This window comes from Pyrgilauda ruficollis, unplaced genomic scaffold (genome assembly GCF_017590135.1).
Source record: "Pyrgilauda ruficollis isolate IOZ18807 unplaced genomic scaffold, ASM1759013v1 scaffold21, whole genome shotgun sequence".
Taxonomy (NCBI): Eukaryota; Metazoa; Chordata; class Aves; order Passeriformes; family Passeridae; genus Pyrgilauda; species Pyrgilauda ruficollis.
This window is the reverse complement of record NW_024520318.1, coordinates 4,270,256-4,286,770: the sequence shown is the minus strand read 5'-3', so window position 1 is coordinate 4,286,770 and position 16,515 is coordinate 4,270,256. Positions and strand designations below refer to the sequence as shown.

The following is a 16,515-nucleotide window of genomic DNA, read 5'->3' as shown; positions in this document are numbered from 1 at the left end:
GATTGTTTCAATGTTTTTGTCTTGACAGTGTTTAAAGAGAGAGGCTAATGATGAGTAACTATTCTCCCAAGCACTTGATTAAAAACTGCCCACACTTAATTAAAAACTACATTTCCATCTAGGAAAGCGTCACTTGGGGTGTAGTGTGGCTGCTTCTTGACTCAAAGTGCAGGAGGTGCCACAGCATCTCTGGCTGCAGGGGAGTGGGATGCTGACTGCTGTGGGGCTTGCTCAGCCTGGCCCAGAGCACAAAGGTTGTTTCTCATGTTGGTTGGGCTCTCTTGTGCAAAAACTGCAGGGTGGAGGGCCAGGACATGCCCTGGGGATCCTGCAGGAATCTACTTTAAAAGTGAATTTCCAGTAAAAACTAAGAAATAAGTGTGGGCAGCTGAACAAAAAAAATTAAAAGTTGTATCATCACAAATGGGATGGCTTGTGCAAGAATTTGGCAGAAGAAACAAATGACCTGAAGTGCTGAGGGCAAAGGCATGGCCTGCATTATCAGACTGGCTGTGTGATTCTGTACAGCCTCCTTGGGGGAAAACACCCTGCCCCAGCTGGAGACAAACTTTAAAGTGTTGGGCAGGAGATCACTGATGGGGATGTGCATCCCTAAAGCTTGGAAATTTAGGTTGTTTTAAAAGCAGTTTATCAGAAGACCTTAAGCAAGAGCAAGCATCTGGAGCTGCTCAGGTGGGAGAGGGCACTAGTGCAGCAGTGGGACAGGGCTCTTATGTTTTTAATCAAAACATTGCTAAGTTTCAATGCTATTTCTGCCTGCCCTCTCTCACAATGACAAATGCACTAGAAATGTTGCACTTACTGCCTAATTTAGTAAAAGCCTGGCTGTGCCGGGGAAGAGCCTTGGCCCTGGGATAATTCAGGTGCCGTGGTGCTGTCCTGGATGGACAGAGCTGGAGGTGTCTCTCTCTTGCTTTCCAGGTGATCCGCTCTGCTGCTGACTGGTCTGCTGGCATTAAATACCACGAGGAGTCCATCCACAAAGCCTACATCAGCGTGATAGAGAACAGCAAGCACTACATCTACATAGAGGTCAGTGGCAGGGAGGGAAGGCAGGAGGGTCCTGATGCTCTGGGCATGGCTTGCAGCCATCAGGAGGGTAATTACTTCTTGAGGTTTGCCCCTCAGTTTTTGGGCATTTAGACAGATCCTTTGCCTTCAGTGGTCTTCAGGCCAGACTGAGGCTGTGTACCCTGACAGCCATCTGACCACGAGGTGGAAAAAAGTAGACTTCTCCTTTATAAGGCTCTTTGCAAAATTGCCAGCAGCTTTCATGGCCTGTGCAATAGTCTCCCTGTCCCCTCTGTGGCTTTGCAGTGTCCCTTGTGCATGCCTAAACCTCCCACTCACAGGGCAGCTCTTCATCCACAGAGCCTTCAGCTGCAGCAATCTCTTGTGTCAGAGTGACACTCAGTGCTGGCTGAATGGAGATGCTTTTTCTCCTCTTTTTTTTTTTTTCTTAGGCTCTTGTTAGGTTGCTCTTTACATGAACTTTCCAGGGAGTGTGGTTAATAAGGACTAATTCATTCCCTAAGCAAGCACAGACACACATATCATTTAATCATAATTTTAAAAAGCTCCACTCCAATGGCACACAAACCCAGCTATCTTTAGTTGTTCTTGGTCTGAAATAAAGCATGCAAATACTTTGGGTTGGTTGCTGGCAGTGTCTGACAGTAGCTTCTCTTGCTTTTCCTGCAGAACCAGTTTTTTATTAGCTGTGCTGATGACAAAGTTGTCTGGAACAAGATCGGTGATGCGATTGCTCAGAGGATTCTTAAAGCTCACAGGTAACCTGTTCTTATTGAGGCAGTGGAGCTCTTCAGGTGCATTTCCATGGTGTGGTGCAAAAAAATAACCCCTCAGTGGCCACAGCTGGACAGTAGCTGTGCCAGCACAGAACTGAGCATCTGCATTTGCAGCAGTGAGACTCCTGAGTGGTTTCTTTGCATCCAGAAAGTGATTTTCTGGACTTGCCCCAATGTAAATGTATTTTTAACTACAGAACTTGTTTAAAGGCAAGTCCTTTGTGCTCTGGTTCAGTGACACCTTTGCTCCATTGCCAATTTGCCTTGAGCTGGGTGGTCAGGCAATTCCATGGGTGGGAAGCGTGAACTGGGATTTGTGGTTTATTTAAATCAGCTAGAGAGGAGCGGCTTCAAACTGGGGAAGCAAACACATTTTGAGGATTTGACTGCAGGGTTCTGCTATTGTTTGAACAACTTTTTCTGGTACATGCTGGAGGGTGTTCACCACCTCCAGTCTTTGCAAGGGGACCGTTGTTTGTTCCTGGATGGATTGAATCCAACCACGTTTTAAACTCTCCTTCAGCACACCTGACCCTGTGTTAACATTAATGCCACAGGTAGTGGCTTGTCTTCACTTTGATCCTGGGCAGCCTTGCTTAGGGTTGCTCCCCTGGAGTCTCTTTGAGACATACATTTCATAGTATAAAACTGTACCCTGCTCCTGCTGGGCTGAAATACAGGAAACTTTCTAAACTTTTCCCTTTCATCTCTCATGGGCTTTTTCACCACACACGGAGATGGTTTTTTGCATGGATTATTTTTTCCATATTGTAGTTGTCCAGAACTCTGCAGTGCCTGCTTTTCCAGAAGTTATCTCTCTAAGGTTGCAGGAATTTTGTTCTTTTTTGCGCTTGAGCTTGGAAATTCCCACATGGATAAAGGTACCCAACGTGAGACAGCCACCAGAGTGCAGGAAATGTCTGCAAGGCCACAGGAGCTGCCCTGGGTCAGGCTTTGTTCAGGGCACTGTGGAAAGACTAAAAGTCTATCTCAAAAGGGGGTCACACAGATTTGGTGACCCATTTCCAGATATGATGCTCACTTCTGCATTACTCTAATTGTATGCCAGTATTGTGCTGGCTTAATGTTGGCAATTCCTAATGGAATATAAGGTTCAAATTCTGCATTACCTAAGATTAAAAGTAAATTCAGACCTAAATGTTTTGTATCATAATGCTGTTTTTCCAAACTGCCCCAGGAGAACAGCATTTAATTATAAATTAAGGTCTGTAGTGAGCTTGTATACTTCTCACTCTTCTAGACTAAATATTTTCTACTGATGTTATTAATAATGTTCTTTTCTTGGTTTCCTCTTTTTTTTCATGGGTGGCTCTCTAAGCAGTTTGGTAAACACTGTCCTTATACAAACAAGCTGCTTTTTGGGGAATGCTTTTGTTGGTAGACCTTTCTCATGATACAAACAGACTTGGTTTCACAGTCTCTTGTGTCTGGGTAAGGCCTCATTAACTGTTTCTGAGCTCTGCTGGTGAACCAGAGCCATTCTGCAGTGCCCAGCACAGCTGGAAGGAAGTGCTGGTTGAAATGAGACACACAGGTCTCACTGTCTCCCTCCCAGCTCAGATGGGACCCCAGTGCTTCACAATTCCCACACCCCTAAATTCACAGGCATGGTTTGCCCGAGGAAGGAGTGCTGCTAGCAAAAACTGCAGACTGGCTGGCTCATCCTCAGAGTGCTGCTGAAATGGTTTTGTGCTGATTAAACTGTGTTTGCCATCTAGTGGCAGCATCCTTCCATGGAGCATCATCCTTGTCCTTTTCCTCCTCCTCCAGGGCACAGAGCAGGGAATTCCCATCGCCCAGGGGCACCTGGAAAGTGCTCTCAGAGCAGATGTACCTGGCATTTGTCAGCAGAGGAAACCCGAAGGGAGCTTTGAGAAAAGTCCCAAGCAGTGCCACAATAATAGCTTTTGTTCTGAATGGGGTCAGGATTAGGGTATGGATTAGTCTGGAGAACTCTGGAACTGGTTTTTGGGTGCTGTAGTGTATCAAGGATATATTTGCCTTCCCCCAGTGATCAATGTTCTGCTTTTGCCCTGAACTTTTCCCACCTTTTGTGTGTTTTTGACTTCTGAGAACCAGGAGGCAGTGGGAATATTGGGTTAGGTTTTGAGTGTCTGCCTGTGATGGCTCTGTAAGCTTTGCTCTGCAGGCAGCTGTCCCCACCAGTCTGCACCAGTATTGTGTGACTGGCCTATTGGGGTGCTCAAACAAACTCCTGTAGTGGCAGACAAAATCTGAAAAATCCTTAGCCTGCCCCTGAATTTCAGTAAAAGTGTGTTTCTTTTCCTTTAGCTTATTTTGTTGTTTGCTGAGAGTAAATGATTCCCTCTGCTCCTGAAGGAGCACTCAGAGCAGCACTGATGGCAGGTGATGATTTCCTGAAACTGGAAATGCACTTCATGTTCTGCTCCCTTAAAATCTGTGTGGTGGCCTTGGATGGGAACCAACTCAGTCACCTTGGGGGAAGTGAAACCGAGGGGACTTCACCTTGTGTCCAGGCTGGTGTAAGGCTCCCAGGCTGATATTCCCCACGCTCTCCTGTTCCTCAGGGAGAACAAGCGTTTCCGAGTGTACGTGGTGATCCCGCTGCTGCCCGGCTTTGAAGGGGACATCTCGACGGGCGGGGGCAACGCGCTGCAGGCCATCATGCACTTCAACTACAGGTACCTCAGCCAGGCTGTCAGACCCTGCACACCTCCACTGCTGCAGGGGGTCCCCCAGCCCCTCCTGCCATCAGTGGGACCAGCGTGGACAGAGCTTTGGGCAACCTGGTCTTGGAGAAGGTGTCTCTGCTCATGGCAGGGGCGTGGAGCTAAATGAGCTTTAAAGCTCAACCATCCCAAACCATTTTATGGTTTGTTTTCCACTTAGGTGATTAAATCAGACTTGCTGACCAAGATTTGTCTCCAAATCTGCCTTTTTGGCTGATACTTGGCCTGCCTCTGCCTGTTGGTCCCATGCAGGCAATGGCATCTTCCCCAGTGGGATTCCCCTGCTCCAGGATGGGTGTTTTGGTGGGGGGCACTTGCAGCCCAGCAGGTCTCATAGGAAGGACTGAGATGCAGCAGGATAGTCCTTGTGCTGAGAAATGTAGAAGGCAAAATGGCCCAAGATAGTTTTAGTGAAAAGCTACTATGTTATGGTGTGGCCAGGGCACAGTCAGTGTGCAGAGACTGCTGCAACCCTCAGAGTGAAATCCCCCTTTTCTGCTGGCCTGCAGGGGTCCTGCTGCACCTCCAGGAGGACGAATGGGGCAGGGGACACAAGCAGATGGAAAGTAGCCCATCCCCCTGACCCTTGTGCCTGAGCTTCCTCCTGCAAGGGCAACCAGAGGAAATTACCTGTTGGTTGGTTGGTTCTCAGTGGAATTCCAGCTGTGGCTTTTCCAGCCCAGCCATAATCACACAAACTCCCTGACCTAGTGTTCTGCACGTGTCAGTGTTTTTCTTAACGTGATTTCACACCCAGGCCTGGCACAGGGCGTAGCAGCCCTGCTTGTCACACGTTTACTATCATTGCCACGTGCTCTAGAAGGCAGAAGTGCTCCCCAGCTCCTCTGCAGGTTGGTATAAGCTCCTTTTGGAACAAGAGCAGTGCTTGATGTAGTAACAGTCATTTGGGAAAAGAAGCACCCTGTTTCTCCTGCTGTTTGAGAGGCAGCTGTGTTTGTGATTTACCCCACCCAGTTCTGCTCCAGCACAAGCTGCTGTCTGGAGCCACGGGGGTGCTGATGGCTGCCTACCTTCTTTCCAGGACCATGTGCCGAGGGGAAAACTCCATCCTGGGCCAGCTGAAGGCAGAGGGTAAGAACTTTATTCCTCTCCTCTGTGTTGTTTACTTTACTGTGTTGCTGCTGATGGATGCATCTGTAACACGTCATGCAACACATGCTGCGGGCTCGTGGCGCTGAGAGCGACCTCCTCCTTGCTCATCCTCCCATGGCGAGCTCTGTTGGGTCACACAAACCATGGCCACTTGTCAGAATTCAGACCTGGCTGCAGCCCTGATCCAGAGGAGGGGAACACCCCAGGGAGGAGCACAGCACAGTTGCAGCTGCTCAGGATTGTGTTATTTGGAAAATGTCCTGAGCGGGGTCACGCTTCTGGGAGCCGTGAGCGCTCAGCCTTCCCCGTGGAGCGCTCAGCCTTCCCCGTTTATTTCTGGCAGTTGTCAGATGTAGAGAGGAAGAACCTGCCTAAGCAGGAGGCTGTTTCCTTGCCATGAGGAATCCTGCTGGAATTTGCTCTGCTGGGAATTGGAGCACTGTGAAAAGCCACATATCACAAACACTAGGACCGTGCATAATGCCTCATTTGTTCTAGGTCCTGGTGTAAATCTGAACTGCACACAAGTGCATTAGGACACATTTGCCATACTGACCATGGACAAAACGCCTGCTTCCAGCCTCCTTTCTACAGGATCTGCAGAGAAACAGTCTCATAGTCCATCTATTGTGTTGTGCCCAGGAGACTGGAGTAATTTCCCACTGAAGTGGGAGTCTCTGAGCAGGCAGCAGATCAGAGCAGCACAGTGAGCTCACAAGAAAAATTTCAAGTCCATTTAAAAAAACCCCTATTTCTGTTATCTGTTCATTTATAAGTTTTAAAAGTCAAAAGTGAACTCATAGGGGTCTTCATGTAAACAAAGTCTTTTTTTTTTTTTTTCCTCTTCCACTTCCCTCATCCCATCAGTTTTCTTGTCTTTTAATTTTCAGTTGGAGATAAGTGGATAAACTACATATCATTCTGTGGCCTTCGAACATATGCAGAGCTGGAAGGGAAACTGGTCACGGAGCTCATCTATGTGCACAGCAAACTGCTCATTGCTGATGACAACACAGTTATAATCGGTGAGCAGGGGCTCCCAGGAGGGGTTTGGGGCACTGGCTTATACCTGGATCAATCCCTTCCCATCCCCATGCACAGTGCAGGCTGCAGTGCCATGGACTTTTCTATGTTGTCATTTCTTTCCTGAGAAATATTTTGCTGTTTAAAAAAAACAAACCCAAAAACCAAACCCATAAATTCATCAAGAGGGAAGAAAGGATTCAGAGGGCTGTCATTTCATTTGTTTTTTTAAAATCTTTTAAATCTGTGTGTAACCATGAAGAGAATCCCAGTGCAGGGAATATTGTCCATCTGTCTTGTATCAAACTCTGCTCTAGCAGGAAGACTTGTGAGACTTGTCATCTGTTCCTGGAAGAACAGAATGTGCTGTAAAATTTGGAAGGTTTGGACAACATGTGTCATGTATCAGCTCCATTTCCTAAGAATGGGACAATATGCTATAGGGAGTAATAGATATCATTTCATCCTCTTCTCTTACTGCATTTATTATGAGAACATGAAGCAAAAACAAGAGTTCAGGCTCAGAGCTCTAAACTGCAGCAGAATTTCAGCCTGTTTCTTTAAAGAAGCCCTTTTTGAGCTGTTATATCAGCAATAAAAACTTTGCCAATGAATGCCTTAATACCAGCATTTACAAGACTCAAAATATTTCATCCCTTCAAAGCAGTGGTCTCGGATGCCCTGTGGTGAGGTTTGCTCCTCTGTCACCTTCTCAGGGGCCAGATCCTGTCTGCAGTGGCTCTGAGGTGGTTTGATATCACAGCAGGAGCTGTGTTGTTCCTGCTGGGATGGTCTGGGGGGCCTGAGGCAGCTCTTAGTTTTCACTTGCTGTAACTGTAAGCTTCAGGGTAGATTTTTATACAGCCTGTGCATCTCTGCTGCCTGGTGAGGGGATGGGAAATCATCCCTTTTCCACATAAGAAGGAGTGCATGGAAATTAAGTGCTCATGGAGCTACTGGGCTGGAGGAGGGGGTGAAAGGACAGAGAGGCACTTAGCTGGTTTTTCCTCTGGAGGTGTTGGCTCCCCTGGAGTTAATCCAGTTCCTGGGAAGGCTCAGTGGCTAACTGCAGCCTGGGGGTCTCTTACAGCTGTGTCTGGAGATTTTTTTATTGTCGTTTTGGTCATTTATGGGGTTAATGACCTCATTATGCCTAGCCTTCCCTGAATCTTGAAGCCAACAGCTGCAAGCAAACAGTGTTCCCCCATGCCCTGCTTTCTGATGTCTGTGTAGGACAGAGAAACCTCTTTGGGGGAACAAAGCCTCAGCTGGTCTTGAGCATTCCCCCCTGAATGGCACAGCAACCTGGTCTAGTGAAAAGTTTCCCTAACCATGGCAGGGAGGTTAAAAGGAGAGGAGCTTGAAAGTGTTTTTCAAACCAAACCAGTCAGTGATGGAGGTTAAAAGGAGAGGAGCTTGAAAGTGTTTTTCAAACCAAACCATTCAGTGATTTACCCACAGAGCTCATCCTGCCTCAGATAACTGGGTATCCAAACCAAATGCAGTTCAGACCTTTGAAAGCTGTGGCTCCTTCAGCAGAAGCATCTGGGAAGTTGCAGAAAAAACAAATTTTGAAAATGTTGGGCTGGGCTGGGCTGTGATTTAATTTTCTTCCATTGAAGCCTCCAAAAATTAGTTGGGGTTTTTTCTCTCTCCCCCAGCTCCTCTCAGGGTCTGTGTTTCCATAAGGAAGCCCCCTGGGCTTACCTAGGAACAGAGGCTAGACAAAGTTAAAAAGGTAAAAGCAGATATATTTATTGAAGGGCCTTCGGGTATATTAAGGGCAGACAAAGTCTCCCCAAGGGGCCACACCCAAAGTGGACATGAGTTTCTCAGACAGGTAAAATTTGGTCTATTTGCATATTGGGCCAATCCTCCAATTATAGCTTCAGGTAATGAAGGCATATACTCCTAGTTTGCTCCCCACCCCAATTCACTTCGGTTTATACTTTTTGGGGCCTGAGGCAGGTGGTGTCCTTGGCTCTCAGGCTTAGAAGGATCTGGCCAAAATGTGGAGAGAGCTTACTAACACTCTGTGTGGAGTTCAGAGTTACACACTAATGCAGTCCAGGATCTGAAAAATATAACAGCCAAAATCTTAATGCATCAGGTTGGGGTTTTACCCATCGAAGCCGTGGATGGTTCCCCACGGGGCCGAGGGGTGTGAATGTCCCCAGGGGTGGCAGGGGGTGATGGAGGCTGTGCAGGAGCACCTGGAGCAGCAGTGAGACATTGCCTGTGCCTGTCCTGCCCTGCCCAGGCTCTGCCAACATCAACGACCGCAGCATGCTGGGCAAGAGGGACAGTGAGATGGCCATCATCGTGCAGGACAGCGACACCGTCCCCTCCGTCATGGACGGGCAGGAGTACAGCGCCGGCAGGTTTGCCCAGTCCCTCCGCCTGCGCTGCTTCAGGTGGGTCTGGGGGCTGGCTGGGCACAGAGGGGATACAGGGCAGGGATATGGGAGGGCTTGCTCAGGCTTCACCTGCCCCCACAGCCTTTCAAACCAATGGGCTGCCGCTGCCTGCCCAGGCTTGGCTCTGCTTGGCCTGGACTTAGCCCAGGGTTTTGCTGCTGATTCCGCACACTGCTCCTGTCCACAGCTTGGTGGCTTGATTTTACAAATTATTTATGCTCTGGGATTTCACTAGCAGAGCTCATAAACAAGTGGTATTTCCCCTCCAGATCCTGTTTGCTCACTCTTTCAATCTTGGGTGGCAGTGTCACTTTTTAAAGGAAGCTTCTTTGCTGGGAGCAGCCATCTGGCCCACAACATGGCCATTTTTAGTTTAAGGCCTTTTTCTTTTTTTTTCCCCCCACCCTGTTTTCCCATCTGGACAGTTACTGCACAGAAGAAAAGGAGAAAATCAAGCAGCTTTAGAGCTGAGAGATTATCACAGGGAATGAGAGTGGGAGGGTGCTGGGAGCACACAGGGTTTGGCAAGTCCCAAGGAAACTTCTTGTCTCCTGGTATTTATCAAGAGTGCTTCAGCCTGTGTGAGCATCCATCCCTTTGTCTTCTCAGGGTTGTCCTTGGTGGCTCCGACCTCAATCCAGAACACCAGGATCCCGTCTGTGACAAATTCTTCAAGGAAGTGTGGATTGCCACAGCAGCTCGGAATGCCACCATCTTTGATAAAGTGAGGAGAACAGCAACTTCCCCCCTCTCCATCCCACACAGAGGCAGCAGATGTCAGTGGGAACAGCAGCACAGGGAGGGCAAAGAGCAGAGCCAGTTCCTGGGGTTGGACCTTCAGAGATGTTTTGAAGGAATAAGTAATGTCAGATGCAAGAGCTGTGAACAGAAAACTGGAGCTGGTGCATTCTCAGTGTGACAGCACCCATGAAGGCAGCAGATCAGATTTCTCCTTGTGTTTGCATCAGCTGTAGCTCCAGTGAATGGCCGTGGTGTAGTTACTACTTGTAATTAGCCACAGGGTAACTGGAGTAGAAGCAAATTTTACTACTGTTTTTTAATGAGCTTTTGCAGTGATCAGAAAAGCCTGGAGCTTCCCTCTGCCTGCTCCAGCCTCATCGAGGGCAGGCACATACCTCTTGCCTCCCTGTTCTCTGGGCTGTTGAATCAGTCATCCCTATCCTGGGGAATTTGCACTGGATGCTTGGGTCTTGCTCAGGAACTCTGCATTGCTGCCTTTCCCCTACACTGACAGGTGACTTCTTCTTTCTGTTTTGATCAGGTGTTTTCTTCTTTCTGTTTTCATCAGGTGTTTCGATGCCTTCCCAGTGACCAGGTGAATAATTTAACCCAACTGCGTGAATTCATCAACAAGCCCAAATTAGCAAATGATGATCCTGTGAAAGCAGCAGAAGAATTAAAAAAGATTCGTGGGTTTTTAGTACAATTTCCCTTTCGTTTTCTGGAGGAAGAGTACTTGCTTCCCTCCGTTGGAACAAAGGAGTCCATGGTACCCATGGAGGTTTGGACTTAAGAAGATGCAGACTGCTTTACCTTTTAAAGTCTTGTTCTCAGGAGAGAAGTTAATGAAAAATATGGGATTTTGGAAAGTTAAAGGAGATTAAAAGCTTCTTCACCAAGGTAATGAGCCCCTCAGAAGGATTTTGGTGGAGGAACTTGAAGGAAATCAACACTAGCAGACAAGAGGAGCAGAAGAACTTGGAAATGGTGGCTGATGAGAAGTTTAACTTCTGGAGGAGTTACTGCTTCAGGCATGTTCTGAGCATCTCAAGGATGCAGGCTGCTTCCTAGGACAGGAACTGACTCCCAATCGATGTTGTCACCACTGCCAGCTGTGTCCTGTGGTTGTGTTCATACTGTGATCGTGCTGTGGCTGCACAGGAGTCCTGGGCTCTGTGTGCTGCTTCTCAGGCTTTGGTATCTGCACCTTGGCTCGCTGGAGTTCCCCATCTCACCCCTTCCACGTGCCATCAGAGCACATTGTGCAGCCCTGCCACTGTTGGGAAGTGCCATTTGCTGCTGCCTTGGGCTGTCCTGCAGCTTTCTGAGTGTTTCACTTCTTAAAGGGAAACAGACTAACAATCCTGTATCAGAATCAGCATTTCGGTCTCTTCATCCCTTTGGGGGAAAAAATCCTTTTCCTATTGCAGCTGGAGCAATCAGCAGCCCTCAGGCTTGGCAGAGGGCAGTCTCCATGGAGCTGGAGGTGCTGGAGATCACTGGAGTTTGCTGACCTTTTGTGCAGACACAGCACATCAGCTTGATCCCACTGAGTGTGACTGTTTTCCTCAGGAGAGGATCAAGGTTCCAACTCAAGCCTGAGGTGTTCAGAGCTGGGGAAGCCAAGGCACTTCATGTAACAGGACTGAGACTCAAAAGCCAGCGTGATCTGAACCAAGCTCTGCTTGTGTGTTCTTCTTGCAGCATATGGGTAGATTATCATTTCCATCCCTTCCCCCTACTTAAAAGAAGGGAAAGGCCATTAAGCTGACACCATGCTCAGACCAAGCTGGTGTGTGGATTTGTAGATGGGGTGAGTGTGAGGGGGAAGGGGAGCAGATGACAAAGCCTTGTCTCTGCTCTGCTTTGTTAGTGAACCTGCCACAACCTTGAGTTCAGTCATGCAGGACGTGTCTTCCCAAGCAGAGGTAAAACTCAGCATGCACATTCCTGTTTTACATTGCTGTAAGAAGGTTTCCAGAGCTCTTTTGCACGTCCCTGTTCAGAGAAGCAGCAGTTCAATCCACCATCCTGGGAAAAACACTACAGTTCCTGGGTTAGGACCTCGTGTGGTGGGCACCAGCCTGGGTTTTACCCCATGCTCCATCCTGCAGTGATCCCATGTCTCCCAATTCTGTGTCCAGCTCCAGCCTGAGGTGTTCCTGGCAGTCTGCAGTGCTGTGTCAGCCCCTGGGAAAATGGAGCATTAGGAAACACTTAAGGAGAGTTGGATCTGGAGGAGTGGGAGGCTGAGCTCTTCTGCTGCGCCTGCATCTGGGCACCCCTTCCCAGGGTTATACCTGTGCCCAACACTCCTTGGTCAAAAGGCCCAGTGAACTGGTATTTATTTTAGTTCACAGAAGAATTTATTTTTTTCTTTTCTGGATCTTCCAACAGTTTTTTAACTGGAAAATAATCCCACTGGTCGCCTAGCTATCCCCAAAACTTAGCTGGCAAAACGTTTTTGCTGATTGCCTTCTGTGTTCAGACCTGTAAGTAAGCACCAGCTTATTCTGTCCCTGGTGCATCACCCAAATAGGGAACAAACCCCAGATGTTCTTCCAAATCTCAGCCCATTCCTACAGCTTCCACTGTTTTACATTTGTGTTTTGTAGATGCAGTTGCCTTTTATGCTCCTTTCTGGCATCTGTGGTCTGGTTCACCTTTGGGAAGTGCATGTGCAGCATTTTATGTGATTGAGTCCGGGGGGTTGATGATTTTACCTGGCATGCAGTAAGCACATAAATATCTTCCCATGACTTTTGTTCCTTTAAGAAAACTGACCCGGGGTCACCCCCTGCAGAGCCAAAGCAATGTGTGCCCTGACCATTTCCAATCGAGGAAGATCAAAGGTGTCCTGTGATTTCACATCAGTGCAGGTTCAGAGCTTTTCTCTCCTGATGTTTTTAGCTGTTTTAGTTTGACTGAAGCTGCTGGCTTTAAACAATTACAGCCTGCCAGAGAATCCTTGTCAGTCACAGATCCATGTTCAGAGTCAGAAAGTGTTCAGCCCCACCACCTATACACTGAACCTTGAAGTGCAACACTCATGTCACCTTCTAAGTGCTCTTATTCTCCTCCTCATATTAGCAAAGGTTTTTATAATTGTTAAATTATCCTTACATTGTCTTTTAAAATGGTAGGTTGCTAATTGTTGGGGCTTCCTAACTCCAGAGGTGTTAACTCCCCCTCTGCCAGGATGCTTTGGGGAACAACCACTCAGGTTCAGCCCCCTGTGTGATAGCTGCTGGTCCCCAGTGACACAGCAGAGCCATGGAGGGAGATGTAATCGACTGATTTGGTATGAAAAGGTGCTAATTAAGAAGGTCTTTCATTATTGAGGCAGCAGACAGGCCTGATGTTGGCTCTCTGTCTGGGAGGAGGTTGCCCTCCGTGGGAACAGAGGCACTGCACTGACCATCCCTGCCCTGTGTTGGTGCTAAATTCCTGATACCAGGAGTTTAGAAACATTCAAATGCAAGCAGGGTGTGCAGCCTCAGCACAGTGAGGAGATCCCAGCATCTCCAGGGACTTGTGGGGCCATCAAGTTCCCTGTGGAGCAGCTCTGCTCAGCCCAAACAGACAGCAGGGCTGGAGCCACTCCGGTGAAAGCCCTGCTCATTCACAGCCCAGGCTCTGCTGTTTGGAGCTGGCTCCTTGGGCCCTGTCTGCCACAGGTTTGTTTCTTATATTAAGAAGCCTGTGAAGTTGAAGACCTTGAGAGAGTTGATTTGTGCACCTGAACAATCACTGCTTCTTAGTCTGTCGTACCAGTGTGGGCTTCAAACTGGAGAAGGTCACCCACGATACCCAGAGCTGGAACAGGGGATGTGGATTCAAGCACTAGCAACCCCAGAAACATCAACTGTTTCTTGTGGCATTTATTTGTTAGAACTATAGGAAATGAGGAATTCTTCCAGGCTCAGACTTTATTTTGTAATTCAACCCATGTAGAACGCTTCTTTTCCCTTTAATTTATTCTTTAACACGTATCATTTTGAGAACTCACACTCCTTTCCTTAAATTTTAATAGTCTGATATTTTAAAATATGTGTTTTGTTGTATAGATATTGGACTGGATAAATTTTTCACTGTAAAGTTAATGCATGATTTAAAAAATGAGGGATAAGATGTCATTGTCTGCAAGAACTGTACTAAAAACCAATTTATAAGAGAACCACTCCAGTGCTCCATGGAAGAGTCAAAGTGCTCAGCTCAGTATCTGGTCTCTTGGTCTCAGTTTGTCCCCTGACTTGGTGAGCTGTGCTGCATTAATCCCCAAACACTCCATTTTCCTTTCTTTTGATCAAGTTTCACAACATGATTTTGCAATCCTGGTGCTGTCCCTGGGAGAACCTCAGTGCAGGTGTTGCCTGGCTGGGACTCTTCCATGAATAATTCCCAGTATCTTTTTTTCCTTCCAGAGGGAGCATCCCTGTACAATCAAGTGCAGATGTGCTGTTGTTATTTCAGTGTAAGGAGCCTTGAACACTTGTAGCAAGGACACTCTGGGGGCTGTATCTGGGCACAGAGTGTGTTTGTGGGGACACCCCCATACAAGAATGAGAGAACTGTAGGATAATGCCATTTCCCTCTCCTGCTGCATGTGGAGCCCCAAATCCATGCTGGGCCAGGCTGACCCCTCTCACCAGCAGCAGAGCCTTTCATGGTGTGGCCAAGGGGAGGAAAACCAGAGGTCTCCAGACCAGGATATGAGCAGAGGTTGGCACCCCTTGGGTGCCCCACGAGATGTGCACACACTGTCACAGCTCGTGGCACTCCTTCTGCAAATGGTTTCAACCAAGCAGTGGCTGCTGCACTGCTGAGATCCTGCTGAACCCAGGCGCTCTGCAGGATCCTGCTTTAAACCCAGAGTGTAACTTCATGGCAGTGAATCAAGGCCAGCCTGTGAATCTCAGTGTATCAAAGTGGAGCCGCCCCAGTAACCACACATCGACCACTGAATGCAATGATCCTCTTGGGGTGTCACTTTATTTTTTTTTCCTATCTTCCTTTTCCTGCCTGCTTTCTTGTTATATTTTCCAGTATTTGTGATTATTCTATTTTTACCCTTCCAGTGTCTTCGTAAAATCTCTATGTAAATAATTCCAACTTTCCCTAGTCCTGACACTAGGGAAATGAGAAAAAGTGTCAAACAGTCACTGTTTCGGGAATGTTTTGTTGTGTTTTGTTTTTTTTTGAAATTACGTCTCTAGCTAAACTAATCCACAAAAGGAGAGCTTCCACTTGGGGTGTGAGCGCAGGTCTCCGTGCGTCCCTCCCTTGACAGTGCTGCTGTGATATTGAATATCCCTTCTGTGAAGGCTGCTGGAATTGAGTTTTGTATCCTTGTTCCTGCTAACAATAGTTTTCCTTTCACTCTGTTTGTATCTGGTAAATGAATGTGTATTAATGGACTGAAAATACAACCGATCATCATGCCAGAACATTTGGCTTTGGTGTCATTTCTCCTTGTTTTGGGGGCCTCATCCTGCCTTGAGTTCTGTCCTTGCTCTGTATCAGCAGCCAAGATGTGAGGGGGAAAGGCCCAGAATAGCAATAAAAATGATTAGGTTTGAGTCATTTGGGTTTTCCTGGGAGAGGGAAATTGCTCGGGTGAAACAGAAAGAAAATTGGACTTCTTAAATAGATTAAAAAGTCGTGTTTTAAAGGAGTTTTAATAATCCAAAGGCATTATGAAAGGCATAGACAAAAACACTCTGTCTCCAAAATAAAATTAACTTGCCCCTGTCTCTTTTAACTTCCAGTAAAGGAAATTCAGTAGAGAGTGAGGAAGAAGCAGCTGCCTGTTGTCCTCCAGGGGCAGAAGAGATTAATAAAGCATCAGTGGCATTTCCAAGCTCTCTTGCAAACTGAAAACATATTAACTTCTCCATTTCTTAGGTTTCATCTCCTTCCTCAGATGCCAGAGGGCTCTCTGCATCTTCAGAACTTCCAAACCCAATCTGTGTCCTCGACAGACACAATAAACCAAGACAGCAGAGCCAGAGGGGAAGGCAGGGGTTGGTAAGAGACATTGGGCACTGATGAGTGCCACTCACGAGTGACACTGTCGGCTTCTGCTGCCACCCCAGCATCCCCCTGCTGATTGTGTGCCTGCTGAATCCCACTTTTGGGCTCCTGAAGAGGAGACAGCAGCAAGCAGGAGCGATGTGGACCTGGCAGTCACTGCTGGGTGCACGGTGCTGAGCCCAGGGGTGCTGGGTGGCAGCAGGGTGGCTGTGGGGTCACACAGATGAGGCTGGGGGTGCCCTGCCAGCATTGCTTGGTTTCCCTGCCAGCAGCAGGAGAGCCCTGGGATCACAGTTGAGACTATCTTGGTGTGAAATCAATGTGAAACTGGTCCTGAGCCTAGGGAGGTCAGGTATGGGTTTGTAGGAAGGATCCTTTCCCTTTTCTACATGGTTGTCCTGGATTTGGGGGGATAGAGTTCATTTTCCCTCAGTAGCTGGAGGGTTTTGGATTCAAGTAGGGGCCCAACTCGAGGGCATGGTTGCTGCCTTTGCTGTTTTCCTTCTCCTACAGTGCTCCTACAGGACCTGACTTCATTCACATCCATCCCTAAAAGCAGAAGTGAGTGCCAGCCCACGGCTATGGGAATGTTGCTGTTTGCTGCCTGGAGGATTTGCAAAGCCTCCA

The 16,515-nt window shown here is 47.7% G+C and overlaps 1 protein-coding gene across 1 annotated transcript in view; it reads left to right on the top strand.

Annotated features, from left to right (window-relative positions):
• Positions 1–15,302, top strand: part of PLD1 (phospholipase D1) — a 61,991-nt gene extending 46,689 nt beyond the window's left edge. The window contains exons 20-27 of the mRNA XM_041467803.1: positions 943–1,053; positions 1,723–1,811; positions 4,400–4,513; positions 5,604–5,653; positions 6,565–6,699; positions 8,958–9,111; positions 9,724–9,838; positions 10,424–15,302. Of these exons, the coding sequence (XP_041323737.1) occupies positions 943–1,053; positions 1,723–1,811; positions 4,400–4,513; positions 5,604–5,653; positions 6,565–6,699; positions 8,958–9,111; positions 9,724–9,838; positions 10,424–10,648 (993 nt within the window). The 3' untranslated portion in view covers positions 10,649–15,302. The remainder of the gene's footprint in view (positions 1–942; positions 1,054–1,722; positions 1,812–4,399; positions 4,514–5,603; positions 5,654–6,564; positions 6,700–8,957; positions 9,112–9,723; positions 9,839–10,423) is intronic.
• Positions 15,303–16,515: the final 1,213 nt, after the last annotated feature.